Source organism: Callorhinchus milii, unplaced genomic scaffold, assembly GCF_018977255.1.
Source record: "Callorhinchus milii isolate IMCB2004 unplaced genomic scaffold, IMCB_Cmil_1.0 Scaffold18, whole genome shotgun sequence".
Taxonomy (NCBI): Eukaryota; Metazoa; Chordata; class Chondrichthyes; order Chimaeriformes; family Callorhinchidae; genus Callorhinchus; species Callorhinchus milii.
In genome coordinates, this window is record NW_024704759.1 from 11478468 (window position 1) to 11494998 (window position 16531).

Consider the following 16531-nt stretch of genomic DNA (forward strand, 5'->3'; position numbering starts at 1 on the left):
GATGGATGTAAATATCCGATTTGGTTGAAATGACATAAGGCTCAAATACAAAACCTTCTGACCAGAGGTGAGAATATGATCCACAGACACCAAAATTAGGAACAAAATAAATTAAAAAGCAAAAATTAAGTGAAATATAAGTTAGGAATAAGGAGGAGCAGATTGTTTAACAAAAGGATAATCTGGAAATCTGATCTTGTTATCTAGGAAAGCCACTGAAACTAGCATTTTAAATTGGTTTGAGGCGGCAATGTGTTTCTGAAGAGAGTAGTGATTGAAGAAATCAGTGAGAGAGCCATTTAAAGTAGGAGTGTGTTCTACATTTCTAATCCTTGCATTTGATAAAGCCCCTTATCAGGAGTCCTGTATCTCAGTGGTTAGAGCACTCGCTTTGCTGTGCACAATTAGCTGCCGCGTTTCGCCCACAAATATACAGTCAATTCACTTTACAGTCTATTCTGTGAATATATTTTGTGGGCAAAAACCTGCCTGGGAATCAAACCCAGGTCCTCTCGCTTGCGGGCAAGTGGTCTAACCAATACACTAAAGGACTCCACATTTCTCACATTTATAATGTTTTTCTTTTCGTGCCTTTGTATTTAATGTAGGCGTAACTTGTAATTCTGAGCCGGCCGATTCTGCAATTGCTCCTTCGCAAATATCAACTGCTTTATCAGGTCAGAAGAAACAGCTGGTGCTTGCTGCATATATTAGTGACGTTAAGAAAGCTTTGGGGCCGATCACCTACAACAGATTTTCAACAGCACTTCATATGTATAAAAAAACTGATAACTATGAAGGCGTGGTGTCTGAAATAGCTGCTCTCTTTACTGAAAGGTCGGAGGATTATCACTTGCTACGAAGTAAGTAAATATTGGATCATTTAATCTCAGGTCCTTCATTCAGATTAAGAATTTATATTTGATATGGAATTCAGTGGAGGTGCCGCCTTTTGTGAATCCAAGGGAGGGTTGGGGGTGAGCGGGAAAAAGAGAGGGCTTCCAGCTGCTTTTCATGTGTTGTTCAGGCAACATTATAGAGCTCACCCGTTAGAGCTCAGGTCCGTTCATAGCAAGGTGGCACCATGGTATACACTAAATTGTAGTACAATGTTGGCTTCCTGCATTTGCTCAATACCCAATAAATAATTTCAGCCGTGATTTGACTCTCCCAAGGACTGGGGTACAGAGTTCATTGGAGCGGGCAAACGGAGTTCTGAATTTGTTTGGGAAATCTTAGTCACTTTGTATGGTAATAATTGTGCAGGAAATGTCTGCCACCTTTTAAATGTAACCAAAGTTACCAAAATCTGGGAACTTATGCTGAATTGTTTATCCATAGGATTTTACATATTTGTTCGACCACATCATAAGCAGGAATTTGTTCAGATGTACCAGGAACTGACAGGAACAAACCAGTTCATGGAGAATGAGCAACAACATGACAAAGCAGGGGAAGTTCTACACGTGACTGAACGGAAACATCCTGAACAAACATGCATGAACAAAAACCAAACTATTCAAAATCTTAGTCGTGACAACTGCATGGGTAATCTTTCATTGAATGTCATTTTGTTTTCATATTCTATTAACAAAACTACTTTTTTTNAACGTAAAGGTATCTTCTAACCGAGTATCTGATCCAGCAATTTGTTTTGAATTATTTATCATCGGATCTTTATGTAGGTTTATCACATGACTCAGAATGTTATAGCTTGAGAAGGTTATGGTGGCTTCAAATCTTATGTCAAAACTGACTCTCCCAAATCAGTGCTAGGGTGGGGGTTTCTTTGTTGGTGATACCATCCTTCAGATAAGACATTAAACCACTGTCCCGTCTGCCTATTCAGGTGAACGTTAAAGATCCCATAGCACTATTCGAAAAGAGAAGGGAGTTTCTCCCGATGTCCTGGCCAACAATCTCTCCAAACAAAATTGGTCACTTGTTTCATGGTTGTTTGTGGAATATTGCTGTGCACAATTGTGCTGCCGTGTTTGGCTACAAATACACACTCACTTCGTTCACAGTAAAATCCAGTGAAGCGCTTTGAGACAAGCTTATTGAAATATAGGAACTGGAGTAGGAGATTCAATCCCTCGAGCTTTCTATTAGATCATGGCTGAACTGTACCTCAACTCCAAATACCCACCTTTGCCCCATATCCCTTGGTACCCTTAACCTAATAAAAATCTATCCAACTGAGTCTTGAAAATTTAGATGGATCCAGCATCCATACCTAACACCTGGCAAACAGTGAAAATGTAAGCAGAACATTTTCAATAATATCGTGATGAATTGCACTCTTAACTAGATCTCTGAACTCTGATTAAATGAAATGCGCATGACCTTTCTCTCCAGGACTCTACCCCACGTGAAGAGCTCTATATGAATGCAGGTTATTGTTGTTGACATTGCAATCTTTAAACACGTTATAACAGGTCCGAGCATCAGTTTTTACTCCGTCATAGTTTGCTCAATTTAAATGAGCGGGGGAGAGGGAGGGAACAGGTGGGGATTTTAGGTGTGCGTAGAATTGAGCTTGGTTTTTGTACACATCATGGTTACATTTTCTGGTGATGAATTCATTGTTGGCATTACACCTTGAGATAGCAGCTGAAAAGGGGTGGGAGGGAGAAATCTGGGTTTGTGGTTTTCAAACTGTTCGTGTGGGCGTAACATGGCAGCCAATTGCATACAGCAGTGTTCCACAAACAGATGTGGATTGAATGGCCAATTTATTTGTTCTTTTTTTCTTGAGCGATTGTTATCAGGCGTGTGAACTAAGAAACTTGGCCAAGGTTTCCCCCATATTAGAGCTGACACCTTGGGCATTGTTAGAGCCCTGATGTGTAATCATTGGCATTTTTAACGCTTCATGATTTCAGTGTGCACAAAAGGTTTTCCTCTCACTTGCGTCCTAATCTTTGTCTTTGTTTTTTGATCAGTTCCATCATTTTCAAAAGCTGAAGTACCTGGAAAAAACCAAAGTAAGATTTCCACATTCTTTTCAAGTAAAGGCAAGCCGAGATCCTCCAGCGGCTCAGCGAGACAAAGCCGTTTGAACAATGACAATATGAGCAACAGTGGACCCTCAGGTATTCAAGGGGATGGGACCAAAAAAATACGATCGCCAACACCAGCTGAACTGTTCCCTCCTTTCTATTCCGATGTGAATTTGAAGATGGGTAAGTCGGAGAGTCATCTTGTGAAAGGAAATCAAACCACATTGAACGATTGACACTTCCAAGACCTCACTGGGTATATTTGATAATTCAACTCTTGTTGGTTGGACTGTGGGGTTGAGTTGATCGAGGGAGATTGACACCTTCTCCGGGAGCCCAGCTAACGTCCTTCACTGTGTTGGTCATCAGTGTGTGTCTGAGGGGGAATGGGTTGGGGGTTGTGTGTGTGGGGGTTGAGGGGTGGGGGGTGGGGTGATGCATTTGAGATGGGGGTCTTTTCCAATGAACTTTAGATCACAATTTTAAACCAGAAGCCACTGCCGTACTAAGACATAAAACAGCAATTTATCCACATCCAACAATTTCCCGTAGATCTTAAACTTCACTCTTCGGTCATTTCAAGAAATGAACAGGATCAAGAACTCAATATTCTTGAACCAGGACTTTAGTCAAATAATCAACCAGAAACCAACCCAATAATCAACCGAGCTTCCCATCAAGCAACGAGACTCATCTTAAATGAAAATGTAAGATGAAGCACTCCGGGACGTTACCCCATGTGAAGGGCGCTATATAAATGCAAGTGGTGGTTGTTGTTGTTGAAAATATTGTATTCACCCTATGTTCATTATTATACATTCAGTATCAGATATTTGAGACAGAATCAGTTCTCAGAACAATTTAAAATAAAATTGTGCCTAATTGGCCACTTGGGGGAGGTTTGTATGCTCAGTCCAAATCGTTTCCTCAGGAAACCTTTAACTTGTCCATTACATTAGAGCAAACTGGGCAGAATTTACTCCATAAATGTTGTTCTTGTCTCTATTCCCAAGAGCTTGGCTCAGTGAGTAGCAGAGGTTCATCTCAGAAATGTTTAATGTTTGCTTCGTGCAAATTGAATTTGTGCTGTTGCAGCACGTGGGTTTTTACCAATATTGCTAGAACAGTTCTACAATGCCTGTTCCCACGTTTTGTTAAAAATGTGGGTTTCTAAAAATGACAAAGCACTGAAATTTTACGGTTTTTCAAATCAGCTTCAAACCCAAACCGGTCTGAGTCAGCTATGAGTGGGTTAAAGAAATGTGGCTTCGAACACGCTCGGCTGCAAATGTTCCTGTGTGCCTTGTATCAGGGTGTGCTGCGTGATACAAGGCACACAGTAACATTTGTGCGCTGAAATACTGAATGCTGTTGCGGGTTTTTTTTAAAAGGGCGACAGCAGAAGGTGGAGGGTTGGAAAGCATCAACTTTTCCTGTGTCCATGTCATAACAAGTTTAACAAAACCTGCACACGTACATTTTCTACTTGATTTACTGTTAATTCATCTACTCTACATACATACTGAAGATATCCTTATCGCTCTCTCTCAGTCACCCTTTGTTACATTTTATTTGGTAAATGTTCTGGTTAAGGGAGGCTAGGAACCGCAAATTTGCACCAATGTGACAACTTGAATGTCAACCGTGGGTTGTGGGCCTCAAGTTTTATTGAAAAAAACATATTTTGGGGTTTCTGCTTTCTCGTCAGTACATCATCAATATTGCACTGGTCGCAGTTATTTCAAGATTGTGCACTGCCAACCTTACGTATCAAAGGAGAGACGCAGCAACTGGTCAAATAGTGACATGTGAGCAGTGTCCACCAGGGACATTTGTAAAGCGCCTTTCACGTCGGGAGGATTCAACCAAACTGAGAATTCCAGTTGCATCCCATTTACTCATGGAAATTCCAGAGATAAATTGTTTATTTGCTGTGGAGTACTGCGGACACGCCTGACTCAGCAACCGGGTTACTCGGGGCTGGCTCGAGTGTGACGTTCCGTTGCCGAACACATCATCTTGGAGCTGGTTCAGCACCAAGGAGACTCGCTTATATTCCAAGGAGACCTCGATTCCAGTAAAAGGGGGTGGGAACCCATTGGCTTTTAAGATTGTTTCTGGAATCGGGTTGAATCTAGAAGAGCTGCTTGACTGTTTCTCAATGGTACCATGTGCTATTAAGTCTTGGCAATCAATTTCTTTTATCTTTTTTGCAATAGAAACCTTAAACTTTCTGGGTAACTGGGTTCTTAGTAGAAGAATTGGTGCCATTTAAACGTCAAGCCTGTGAATTCACCTGCTGCAGGGCTCGAACCAATTTGTAAAGGTCAGACGAGCTTGGCAATATATATTTGAAAAGAGCCTGATCAACAAATTTAGTTCAAACTGCTTAGTTTGCAGATAAAGAGGGCGAGGAAGGATAACTCCACAATTTACAAAGGAAACTTCACGACTGGAAAAGTTACCAGAAATGTTACCATCTGCTGAGGTTCAGTTTCATTCAAAAGGTTTATAAAGTAAAAAAGACCCAGTTTGACACAGTCTGAAGCACGGGAAAGCCATGTTCATTTAAACATTGGCAATCCTATCATCTTTACAGAAAAGTAAAAAGTGTCCAGGGAGCAAAGGAACCATCGGCAGAAGGTACCTGAAGCAAGTTTTCTTTTATAATAAAATTCTGCTTGTGAAGCGACAGACAGGCTCTTATCAAAAGATATTGTTTGTAGACCTTGGCCCTGAAGACACTTTGTCTCCCAGGAAATATTAGTATGAAATGTATGGGTTCTGCACAATCAAGGTTAGGAACTGGTCTACGTGAAATCATGCCACGAACCAGAAAATATTATTAGTACTTTTACTTCTGTATGAATGTTATTTAAACTTTTTTAAAAGAAGACAATATTTGACAATATAACTTTGCAATCAAGACAATTAAAGTTGCACACATGTTTTTACCAGATATGAAGATTATGCTGTAAATACACATTAAGGATATGTGAATAAAAAACATTTGACAAGCACTATTGTACAAGTGTGATTAATATGTGTTTTTTAAAGACCAGTGCCATGGAGGTAAGTTCACGTGCAGATTTGAATTCGCATTGCACCCGAGTTCCTGATCCTAATCACACTGCTGCCGTATAATGTTCTATTTTATGGGCAATAATTATCAGATTAAATAGAAATGTTATGGAAATATTCTGATTCGTGGAAACCCACGGAAATTCTTGGTTAGTGTATGATCTATATATCTTCAGGTTCTTCTTTGAAATGTTTAATGTTTGTTTTACACAGGTTGATTTTGCATAGTTGCAGTGTATGGGTTTTTAACCATATTGCTCGACCAGTTCTGCAATACTGGGTCACACCATTCTTGTTAAAAGAGTTGGTTTCCCCCAAAAAATCACAAGGCATTGAAAATTTAAGAGGTTTTTCAAATTAGCCCCAAATCCAAACTTTTTGAGGGTTTTTCAAGGTTTTTGCTGCTTCACAAAAGTATGCAGCTCATTTAGTATTATTCATCCACCGAAATTCAATTCTAAACTTATTTTAACTTAATTAATAATAATCCTTGCATTTGATATAACACTTCCCACATCAAGAGACTGTCTGTAATTGCTTCACAGGAATTTATTGTAAAGTGACCAGTACATTTGTAGGCAGACTTTTTTGTATATAAAATCCAGGAGAATCTAAATAAAACTGCAAAACCAGATATAAAATCGGATTAACATTTAAGAAGGGAAAACCGGTAATTGTTCAGAAATTCCTGGTTTACTCTTTGCCTGAATTGTGTTGGGTGACTGGATAACTTTTAAAAATATTACATCCCCAATTAAGATACAGCTGGTTTCCTAACCATTTCATTGATATTGGAAACGGTTTAAAATAAACCTTCAGGATTTAATGAATAGAATACGGTCTTTTTGTTAAAAATACTGTATATTGATTGGCATTGGCCATCACAACTCAACAGTTAGTGCAGTTAATGAACTGAAATAGTTCACAGTAATTTTGATTATAGCTGTAGCAATTGACAATTTTAAAAAAATCTGGAAGAACTTATGCATGATCATCAAAGTATATTAAAATGCATTTGATTGAACAGGTGTGAGGGTGTATTTAAAATAGAATAATCCTTGCATTTTATATCACGCCTTATCATTGTCTAGATGTCTCAAAGAGCTTCACAAGTGGTGTGACTGTTTTGTGGGTCATCACAACAGCCCATTTGCCCACAGTGACAGTCATGGAATGAGTGATCAATTGTTTTTTTGGGGGGTGGAGGGGCAATTGTTAGCCAAGACTCAAAAGAGAGACCTTTTCTCTATATCTAGTGTTAATGAGTCAGTGTGTAAAAAAAGAGAATAGTTTTTTGCATGAGTCATTGTCATTAACGGATGAAGATTACTGGGAAATGTGAGTCATTTTATCGATGAAACAGATTAAGTAATATGTATACTTGCATATATTGGTAAATATATTGTATAAATATTGCTAATATAAAATAATTTTATCTGGCAGAAATTTTCTTTGGTCCATCCTGAAAACAAGAGAAAGGCAAATGGATGTTTTCCAAGCTGGATGGATCCTTTTTTCCATTTGAACAAAACATCTGAATCCGTGTATTTGCACGTAACACTAAAATACAACTAAAATTTGCATTTTTTATAGCGCCTTCACATCAGGAGGACGTCCCAAGGCAGTGTAGCACAGCTGGGCATTGATTTAATGCAGGGATTTTCAGCCTGATGTGTGTACACCCCTCGGGATTTCTCTAAGCGTCACAGTGCTTAAGCAGGACGACTTAGAAATGCGAAAGCAAACATACAAGGTTGGTGCGTAACTGATGGGCAAGGCAGGAGGCGGGGGAACTGTTTCCAATTGAATTGTTGCTTGTGATCAGTCACACTTGAGATTCAGCGCGGTCAGTTCAAAAGGAGAGAGGGAAAAAAGAGCCTGAGTCAGAAAGAAAAAGAAAAAACAAGAAAGAGACCGTGAGGAAGAAAGAGAGACCGAAAGATAAAATGACAGAGGAAGGGAGGGAGAAAGAGACTGAGAAAGAGACTTGAGAGAAAACGAGACAGGGAGAAAGAAAGGGAAAGAGAAAGGAGACAGAGAAAAAGATACAGACACACCGATTCCAAATGTGGAACCATTCAGTGGAACAAAAGTTGTAAAGGGGGTACCTGAGCAGGAATCTTCAGTAGAAGCGGAACTTTTTTTAAAAAAAGGTTGAAAACCACTGACTCAGCAGATTGTGTAATTTAATACATAGAACGTATTTGGGGGAAGAAGCAGAAAATGTGAATGAAAATAGTAAAGCTTTAAGTGAAGCAAATCAATAATAACCAGTTTATTTGACATTAGCGCCTTTTCACCGGGAGAGGTATAGCTCAGTTCTTCACAGGAACAATAATAATCTATGATTGTAATTTCGGGGGAAGTGAGACAGCATTCCCAGATTACTATTAGAGATGGCCACTCATGCTCTGAATCACGTCAGACACCGGAGTGAGTCATAGAAACTCACCGTTTATAAGTCGTCAGAAACCTCCAGTGGCAGTCACAGCTGTTCACAGCCCTGAACAATCACATCACTATGATGCTGAAGGTAAGCATTGCAAACGCAATGAAGCCAAGCCAGCCCTGCACTGGAGCCTAGATTGTGTTTTGTTTTAATATTATTTAGATATATATATTGTTCTGTTAAAACACTGTTTGGTGAGCAGTTGGAAACTCAAGATCCCTGCTTGGCAATTATATTCAATATGTTTCAGGTTGTAAATCACTTTGTTTTATGTCACCACTGACTCCCAGCTGAGCGGGTTTCGTTTTTATCAATTTGTAGGGAAGTTTATTTCAGAGCTCTTGGAGCCACCAGAACATACGTGGCTGTGTCTGGGATCAGTCGTGACACATTTCTGAGTGGCACATTTCATAAGTCGTGTGGGTGAGTGCGTGTGCGCGTGCGTGAGTGCGTGTGCGTGCGAGAGCTAAGAATAGCTTGAAAGAATGCAGCTCGTAAGGCACTTGATTGCAAATTCCCTGTGTCAGGGAACACGTGTGCATTTTAAGTACTGAACCCTGCAGCAGTTTATTTAAGGGTGTCGGCAGGAGACGGTAACGGGTTGGGAAGCATTAACTTTTCCTGTAACCGTGTCATAAATCACAAGTTTTTTTTAAAAAAAACCTGCACTTATGCATGGGTACATTTTCTGCTTGATATGCTGTTCAATCTGCTATAATAACAACAATAATAATCTTTGCATTTGATATAGCGCCTTATCACTTGTTTGAGGTGTCTCAAAGCGCTTCACAGAATATACTGTAAAGTATAATGACTGTATTTTTGGGCAAAAAGCAGCAGCCAATTGTGCACAGCTGTGTCCCACAAACAGTCATGGATTGAGTGACATACATACATGCCTGCATACATTTTGTTATAATTATACCATTAACTGTATGTATCCTTCTCAATGTCTCTCAGTCACCACTTGTCACAAAATTTTATTTGGTAAATGTTCTGGTTAAGGGAGGCTAGGAAGCAGATTATTTTGTGCAGAGTTCGCACTAACGTGACAACTTGAATGTCAAATGTCGGTTGTGGGCCGCAAGTTTTATTAAAAAAACACGTTTTGGGGTTTCTGCTTTCTCACCAGTACGTCATCAATATTGCACTGGTCGCAGTTATTTCAAGATTGTGCACTGCCAACCTTACGTATCAAAGGAGAGACGCAGCAACTGGTCAAATGGTGACATGTGAGCAGTGTCCACCAGGGACATTTGTGAAAACCCACTGCACAAGTGTCCAGCGGACAGTATGCGAAGGCTGCCCGCAACTACATTACACACAATACTGGAACTATCTCATGAAATGTCGCTACTGTAATGTCTTCTGTGCAGAACATCAGTATGAAAAACACCAGTGTAATGCTACACACAACCGTGTGTGTGAATGTAAAGCTGGTTATTATTTGGACTTTCAGTTCTGCCTGAAACACTCCAGTTGCCCTCCGAGTTATGGCGTGGCCGAGTTGGGTAGGTTTAATCTTTCCACTTTTATAAATAGCATTGAATAACCTTCATTTTTAGTTTCATGCAATGTACTTCCACAAAACATTTCTCTCTGCGAAGCAGTTCTAGAAAATATGTAGGGTTTAGGGTGTTGGGAAGTACATCAATAAAAGAATTGTCAAAGAGATGTCTAACCAGCTGCCAAACTAATCCTTGTTATTCCTGAAATTCAAAAAAATCATAATATACATCCACCATGAGCAAGAGTAGTACTAATGTTTAATAGTCTCCTCTGTAAATCAACTGCAAGGAACCAGGCCATTTCTTGGAATAATTTGCTGTCTTTCCCCCAGAAGAATGACCAGCAAGTACTTTGGGTTAATTCAGTGAGATGCACAAGGAAACAAAATTGCTGAGTAAATCAATAGTAAAGGAGGACACGGATTGGGAAAATACTGATTCACCATGATGTTATTGGAAGTTTTTTTTAAATTCATAATCAGTCGCATTTTGTAACAGTGATACCATACACAAACTATTGTTATGAACTGGTTGAAAATAGAATAGGGGAAGTGTCTCCAACAGAACTTGTGGTAACGCAAATGCCTAGTTACTGAGAAATTTCAGAGTGGTTTAAAAACTACTGCCTCTGTCTACCTTTTGCATGTTAAATGGGTCTGGAAGCTAAAGTGGGCTCAAGTAACAAGTGGTTTATGTCTGAGCCCAAACCATTTTTACCTATTAGTGGATATTTAATCATATTTAATATTTAATAATATTTAACCAATATCAATTGGTCAATTTTTAATATTTAATAATATTTAACCAATATCAATTGGTCAAACAGGGAGATGGGCCTCTTGAGAAGACAGCCAAAATATCTGAAGGATCTGACTTTTTGAACTGTGGGTAAAATTTGTGTAAAGGATTTCCTGTGAATGAATACTCGTTAAAATTAGAATGTCTGGCCATTTGACTCGAATATAATAAATTGTTGACACGAATCACACAAGAAAATCAATTGGCAACAGCAAAGTAAAATCAGCGGTTTGATTTCATTTCGAATTATTTTATTAGTGTAAGTTAAAGTCTTCGCAACCAACAATATTTGTGCACTTTGTTTTTCTAGGAACTGCGTACGCTGACACAAAATGTGAAAAGTGTAGCAAGACTTCCTTTTCTTCCACGAGCTCCAGTACAGAGACTTGCATTGCTCACAGGAACTGCACTGCGCAAGATTTGGAGGTCAATGTCCCAGGTGATCGACATCATGACACTCTGTGTACACCATGCAAGAAGCACGAGGATAATAACATTTTTGCAAATACTTCAGGTCGGTGAATTTAAATTGATTGAAATATTGCAATAGCAGAGTACAGTACATCCCCAGCCCACGTAGCTTGCAACATGTATTAAACATATAATTAAACCATTGTCGTTTTTTTTTCCCAAATACAATGTGAAGTTTAGTTGTGTCTCAATCTACAGGGTGAGGTTGGAACCTTTCTGCCCTTGTGCAGAGGACAGTGGTTTGTGAGTGGTGCAGCAAATATAGGCAGCCAGTGAAAGCAAAAGGACACTTAAGATAGATACAAAGGCAATTTTAGTTCATTGTGGCATTGGGAAATAGCTCAATCAAATCTACGTTTGTGAATTTGAGCAGAAAGCTTACTTATTTTGCTCACAAAATATACAGTCAATTCACTTTACAGTATAACCTGTGAAGCCCTTTGAGATGTGATAAGGCGCTATATCAAATGCAAGGTTTATTATTACTTATCGAAATCTAATGGATTATGATTTCTTTTCTTCTGACAGCTGTTTCCATCTGTGACGAAGCAATGATAGAGTTTGTGGCATACCAGAAAATCCCACAAAGGAAACTCAAGCGATTCATATTCTTACTTCGAATCCAAAACACAAGGCAATTCAGAAAAGAACTCCAAGGCCACGGCAAGCCGGAAATTTATGAAATCCTTCATTCTCTTTTGTTAAAGTGGAAGGAAGGGATCAAAGAAAATGTATTGGAAAACATGACAGATATACTTAAAAAAGCAAAGTTAAAGTCAATTGAAATGAAAGTAAGGGAACGTTTTATGTAAAGAAGTAATTAACCTCTCAAATTAATCGCAGGGGTAAGGTCAAGAAAACATGTCTCATTTATAGAATCATAGAAATTTACAGAGCAGAAAGAGGCCAATCAAGTCTTCATTGGCTCTCAGAGCCAAAACTTTATTGCATTTCACTGCCTGCCTTGGCAGGGCATTCCACATCACGAGTTAAACATTTCTCGTATGCTATTTCCACTGAATCCCTACCCATAGCTGTCAGAACTGACCTATTTCAGTAAATAACAATGTGCACTGCCATTATGCTTTATCTTCCTTTAATGTCCAGCTCCTCTTTATTGACATTCTCTGATCTTTGCTACGGTCTGTCCAACTCTCTGTTACTCAATGTCAGGGTTCCTTCTTGGTTCTCAGCTGACCATTTGTTACAAATATGCAGTATTTCTAAAAACATGTGTTTTTCCTCTGGTACCCTGGATCTAATTTTCCTTTCAAAACTAGAAGCTTAAAATTCTCACTCATTGCAGAGAAATTAGTAAGCAAGACATCAAAATACTTTTATTGAAAATACAGAACAGTATTTACAATAAAAGAATCGGGACCAGCTTCTCAGTGTTACTGTGTTGAATATTGAATTCTTATTGAATATGATGTGTATTTTTTCACTATTGAAACAAACAATGTTGAATGTTACAATGTACGATTAGAGATGTATTTTATATTTTTTTTACAAAATAAAATTGTCTGGCAGCTAGAAAAAAAGTTACAGTTGATGTCTACTATATATTAAAACCAGTCCGACAAGAGGTCAATGATGAACGTTGGATACTGATGAATGAATGTTGGATATTTACTGTCACTGTTCGGGGCGAGAGGAGCTGGGTTTGATTCCCGACAGGGTGAAAGGTTGAGCAAGTTTCTTTACTCCACATGCCTCTGTTTACCTAGCATTAAGTAGGAACCTGGTTATTAGTCGATTGTCGGATCTCTTTTCCGGGGGTAATAATCTCTTCAAAAAAAATTAAATAAAGAATAATAATTTGGTCACTCAATCCATGACTGTTTGTGGGACACTGCTGTACGCAATTGGCTGCCCCGTTTCGTCCACAAAATATACAGTCAATTTACTTTACACTATATGCTTTGAGACGTCTCAAAGACGTGATAAGGCTCTATATCAAATGCAGGGATTATTATTATATTATAATGCCATAAATCAAGAAATAACCAAGAAAAAAACAGAAACCAAACATTGATTTAAGAGAAACTCACTTAAGACTAATGTGAGTCATCTCCGGCCTCTAAGAATGAAGTAAACTGGGCACAGAGCTCCATGGAGGGAGTGTACATCCACTCCAGGCAAAATGGTAGTGTCATACATGTATGGATCTCTGTAATTTGGATTCTTTCAAGCATAGTAATGAGTTTTCACAGGAATCAGAAACTTGGATGATCCCTGCAAAAAACAGAACTGTTTGAACCCATTAATACTAGTCTGCAAGAGATTCCAAGAACTCAAAGAACAAAGCTTGGGCTGATACAATTTACATTTTTGTAGCGTGTTTTGCATCTCGATGATGTTTTGAAGTGACTCACTTTACTGGATGGGCATCTGAGCTGGGCATGAGAGCCAAGGAGTTGGGGAGCTGATGATTGAAACGTGGTCAAAGAGCTACGTCTTGAAATGGATCTTGAATTCATTGATCATCAGTTAAAGATCAGCAAATTTGGACTCTGAGGGACCCGGTTGCTCCCTTCGCTCAGCATACATCAGCCTGCTTCATGCCCTGTGCGCAATCTGCCCCACTGTTGATGGAAAGAGCAAGTTGGAGGGACTCCGGGATGGAGTTTCAAAGAGCAGGGACACAATGGCTGAAAACCACCACCCCTCCATTTATAGTGGGACAGATTGGACAGGAAACATGAATCAGGCTGATGCAACCTGAGTAAAGGGCGACCGGGTTCCTCAAAGTCCAAATTTGCTGATCTTTAACTGATGCTAAATGAATTTCTAGTTAATATATAGGTTTCCTCCTATCTGAGAAAAAATGTTTGGACTAAACATTTCCCACCTCAGGTAACTTAAAACATCATTATACTTGGCTACTTTTTCTGAGAAAACCGGCAATGTTTTTAAACAAGTGAAGTTCCGAAACACCAGAAAAAAGATTTTTTAAAATTTTATCTATTAAACACGACTAAGCAAATTTAAAAATAGAAAGTTTGCACTAGACGCAATCGTTAAGAGAAACTGCAGAAAGTAGAAGAGTAGGCAACACGTGTTGTGTCAAGTTCCACAGGAAGCAAAACCCTTTAGTCATACTCCAACAGTCATTAATCATGCTCCAGGTCTCTGTTTTTCACCTATCGTCTATAGCTGCACATAGTATTTTAATGACGTTGATTGCTGAACTCAAAACCCACCTGTAAAACCTGCGGGTATATTATTCTCAGCTGAATCTTGTTTTGGAGGTGAAGAACTGTAATACCACATCAGTCACAAGACAATTTTTCCAGTACTTCCAAAAAACATGAGACTTAAAGATATTTATAAATATGAATGCTGTGCGCATTGGCTGCTCAGTCTCGTCCACACAATGTAGTCAATTCACTTTACAGTATGTTCTGTGAAGCGCTTTGAGACGTCTCAAAGACGTGATAAGGCGCTACATCAATTGCAAAGACTTTATATATTGTAAAAACTATATTTTGGGGCGAAACACGGAAGCCAATGCACAGAGCAGTGTCCCACTTTATATACATCTTTATGTCTCATGTTTTTAAGAAGTACTGGAAAAATTGCCCTGTGACTGATGTGGGATTACAGTGCCTTACCTCCGAAGCAAGATGCAGCTGAGAAGAAAATGCACCCACAGGTTTCACAGGTGGGTTTTGAGTTACTGTAATCAACGTAAAAATTTCGAAGAGCAGCTAGAGACGAGGTAATCCGAAGGCCCTTTGTGTTATTTTAAGAGATTTTTGTTTGTGCAATAAAAAAAGTATTGTTAAGTTATTAAAGACAAGTAACTCATGCCGTGAAATAAACCACATGTATTTCAATTTAAGGTAATAATAATAATAATAATAATCCTTGCATTTGATATAGCGTTTTTCACGTCGGGAGGACGTCCCAAAGCGCTTCACAGAACACACTGTAAAGTGAATTGACTGTATATTTGTGGGCGAACGCGGCAGCCAATTGCGCACAGCAATGTCCCACAAACAGTCGTAGATTGAAAATGACCAATTTATTATTGTTTTTGGTTTTGGAGGGATTATTATTAGGCTCTGTGTGGAGTAAGGAAACTTGCCCAAGGTTTCGCCCTCTGCCTGGAATTGAACTCAGGTCTCTCACTTGCAAAGCGAGTGCTCTAACCACTGAGCTACAGGTACTGTATTTCACATTCAAAAAGTTAGTAAGTATCACAGGATCACACTCTTACACAATGTTCACAACACAAAACAGGAATCTAATTATAGTCTGGCAAATCCCTCCTCCACTTACTGGGGTCATGAATTTATCATCTGCTATTGGGAGGCAGTCTCCGCATGACTGCTTTTTTCAATGGCTTAATTTAATTTACGTGATTTTTGTGCCTATGGAAATTTCATTTCGATCTGATCTTGAATGAAACTTAACTATATCAAAACATGCCTATTCACACCAATTCGATCATACACAAAATCAAGGAGCTTGTCGTTTCCTATTCAACATTTATCTTCACCGAATTGAAAAGATCATTTCATGCAGGGAAAACCAAAACAAAGTGAAAATATCACGAGATGGAAATATAATGTTCAGAAATTTCATCTTGAGAAAACTGCTGACTCCAGATGACTAGATAACATAAGATCAGGGTTTGATTTCAAAAATGTCAAGTTACCCTACCGATTCTCATTCTGATTGCAAAACAAGATAAAAGCACACTTATTCGTGTTCGTTTTTAAGAATGCTGGAACTGAGTCAAATGAAACACAAAGTTCAACTTGTACCAAAAGGTTTGATGTACGCCTCTGAACATTTTCCAGTGCCTTATTACTACAATTGATAATGCTTACGGCTTAGTTTCACCCCAGCTAATGAACATAATAATTTCATTTGATATCACAACGTATCATGCTGAAACATCTCAAGAGTAGAGTTTCTCTGTAAAGTGTAGTGACTTGCCTATGTCAGCCAGCATAGCAGTCAAATTGTACAGATACGGTGTCACAAATAGTTTTGAAATTGAAGATTTTTATGTGGATGGGGGAAATTGGGTCAATATTGTGGCAATCTGGTTCCGTTAGTCGTGCTCTTACTTCTGAGCCAGAAGGTTGTGACTTCAAGCCCAACATCTTCCCGACATGTGTTACCAAATGCACGTAAAATTATTATTATTGTCTCAAGGACACCGGGAGAAATTGCCTTCTCTTTTCAAACAGTGCCACAACATCTTTACT

At 38.8% G+C, this 16531-nt stretch overlaps 2 protein-coding genes across 4 annotated transcripts in view; both read left to right on the top strand.

The window, feature by feature from the left end:
• rtel1 (regulator of telomere elongation helicase 1) overlaps positions 1 to 3381 on the top strand; it is a 32332-nt gene extending 28951 nt beyond the window's left edge. The window contains exons 31-33 of the mRNA XM_042341738.1: positions 609 to 863; positions 1342 to 1548; positions 2946 to 3381. Of these exons, the coding sequence (XP_042197672.1) occupies positions 609 to 863; positions 1342 to 1548; positions 2946 to 3238 (755 nt within the window). The 3' untranslated portion in view covers positions 3239 to 3381. The remainder of the gene's footprint in view (positions 1 to 608; positions 864 to 1341; positions 1549 to 2945) is intronic.
• Positions 3382 to 8585: 5204 nt separating this feature from the next.
• Positions 8586 to 12839, top strand: LOC103190726 (tumor necrosis factor receptor superfamily member 6B). 3 transcript variants are annotated; one of them, XM_007911615.2, is made up of 4 exons: positions 8586 to 8616; positions 9665 to 10043; positions 11149 to 11352; positions 11838 to 12839. In XM_007911615.2, exons 1-4 carry the CDS (start codon positions 8605 to 8607, stop codon positions 12119 to 12121), a joined length of 879 nt encoding a protein of 292 aa, XP_007909806.1. In that variant the 5' UTR covers positions 8586 to 8604; the 3' UTR covers positions 12122 to 12839. The 3 variants fall into 3 exon arrangements, with proteins under 3 accessions (XP_007909806.1, XP_007909812.1, XP_007909799.1); XM_007911621.2 differs by lacking the exon at positions 8586 to 8616 and adding an exon at positions 8658 to 8955; XM_007911608.2 differs by lacking the exon at positions 8586 to 8616 and having other exon boundaries at positions 9416 to 10043.
• The last annotated feature ends 3692 nt before the right edge of the window (positions 12840 to 16531 follow it).

Excerpts from the sequence above, each read along its gene's own strand:
- LOC103190726 (XM_007911608.2), top strand. The coding sequence starts at position 9,593 with ATGTCAAATGTCGGTTGTGGGCCGCAAGTTTTATTAAAAAAACACGTT. Across the intron at positions 10,044-11,148 it reads TTATGGCGTGGCCGAGTTGG|GAACTGCGTACGCTGACACA; the intron begins GTAGGTTTAATC and ends TTGTTTTTCTAG. Across the intron at positions 11,353-11,837 it reads CATTTTTGCAAATACTTCAG|CTGTTTCCATCTGTGACGAA; the intron begins GTCGGTGAATTT and ends TTCTTCTGACAG.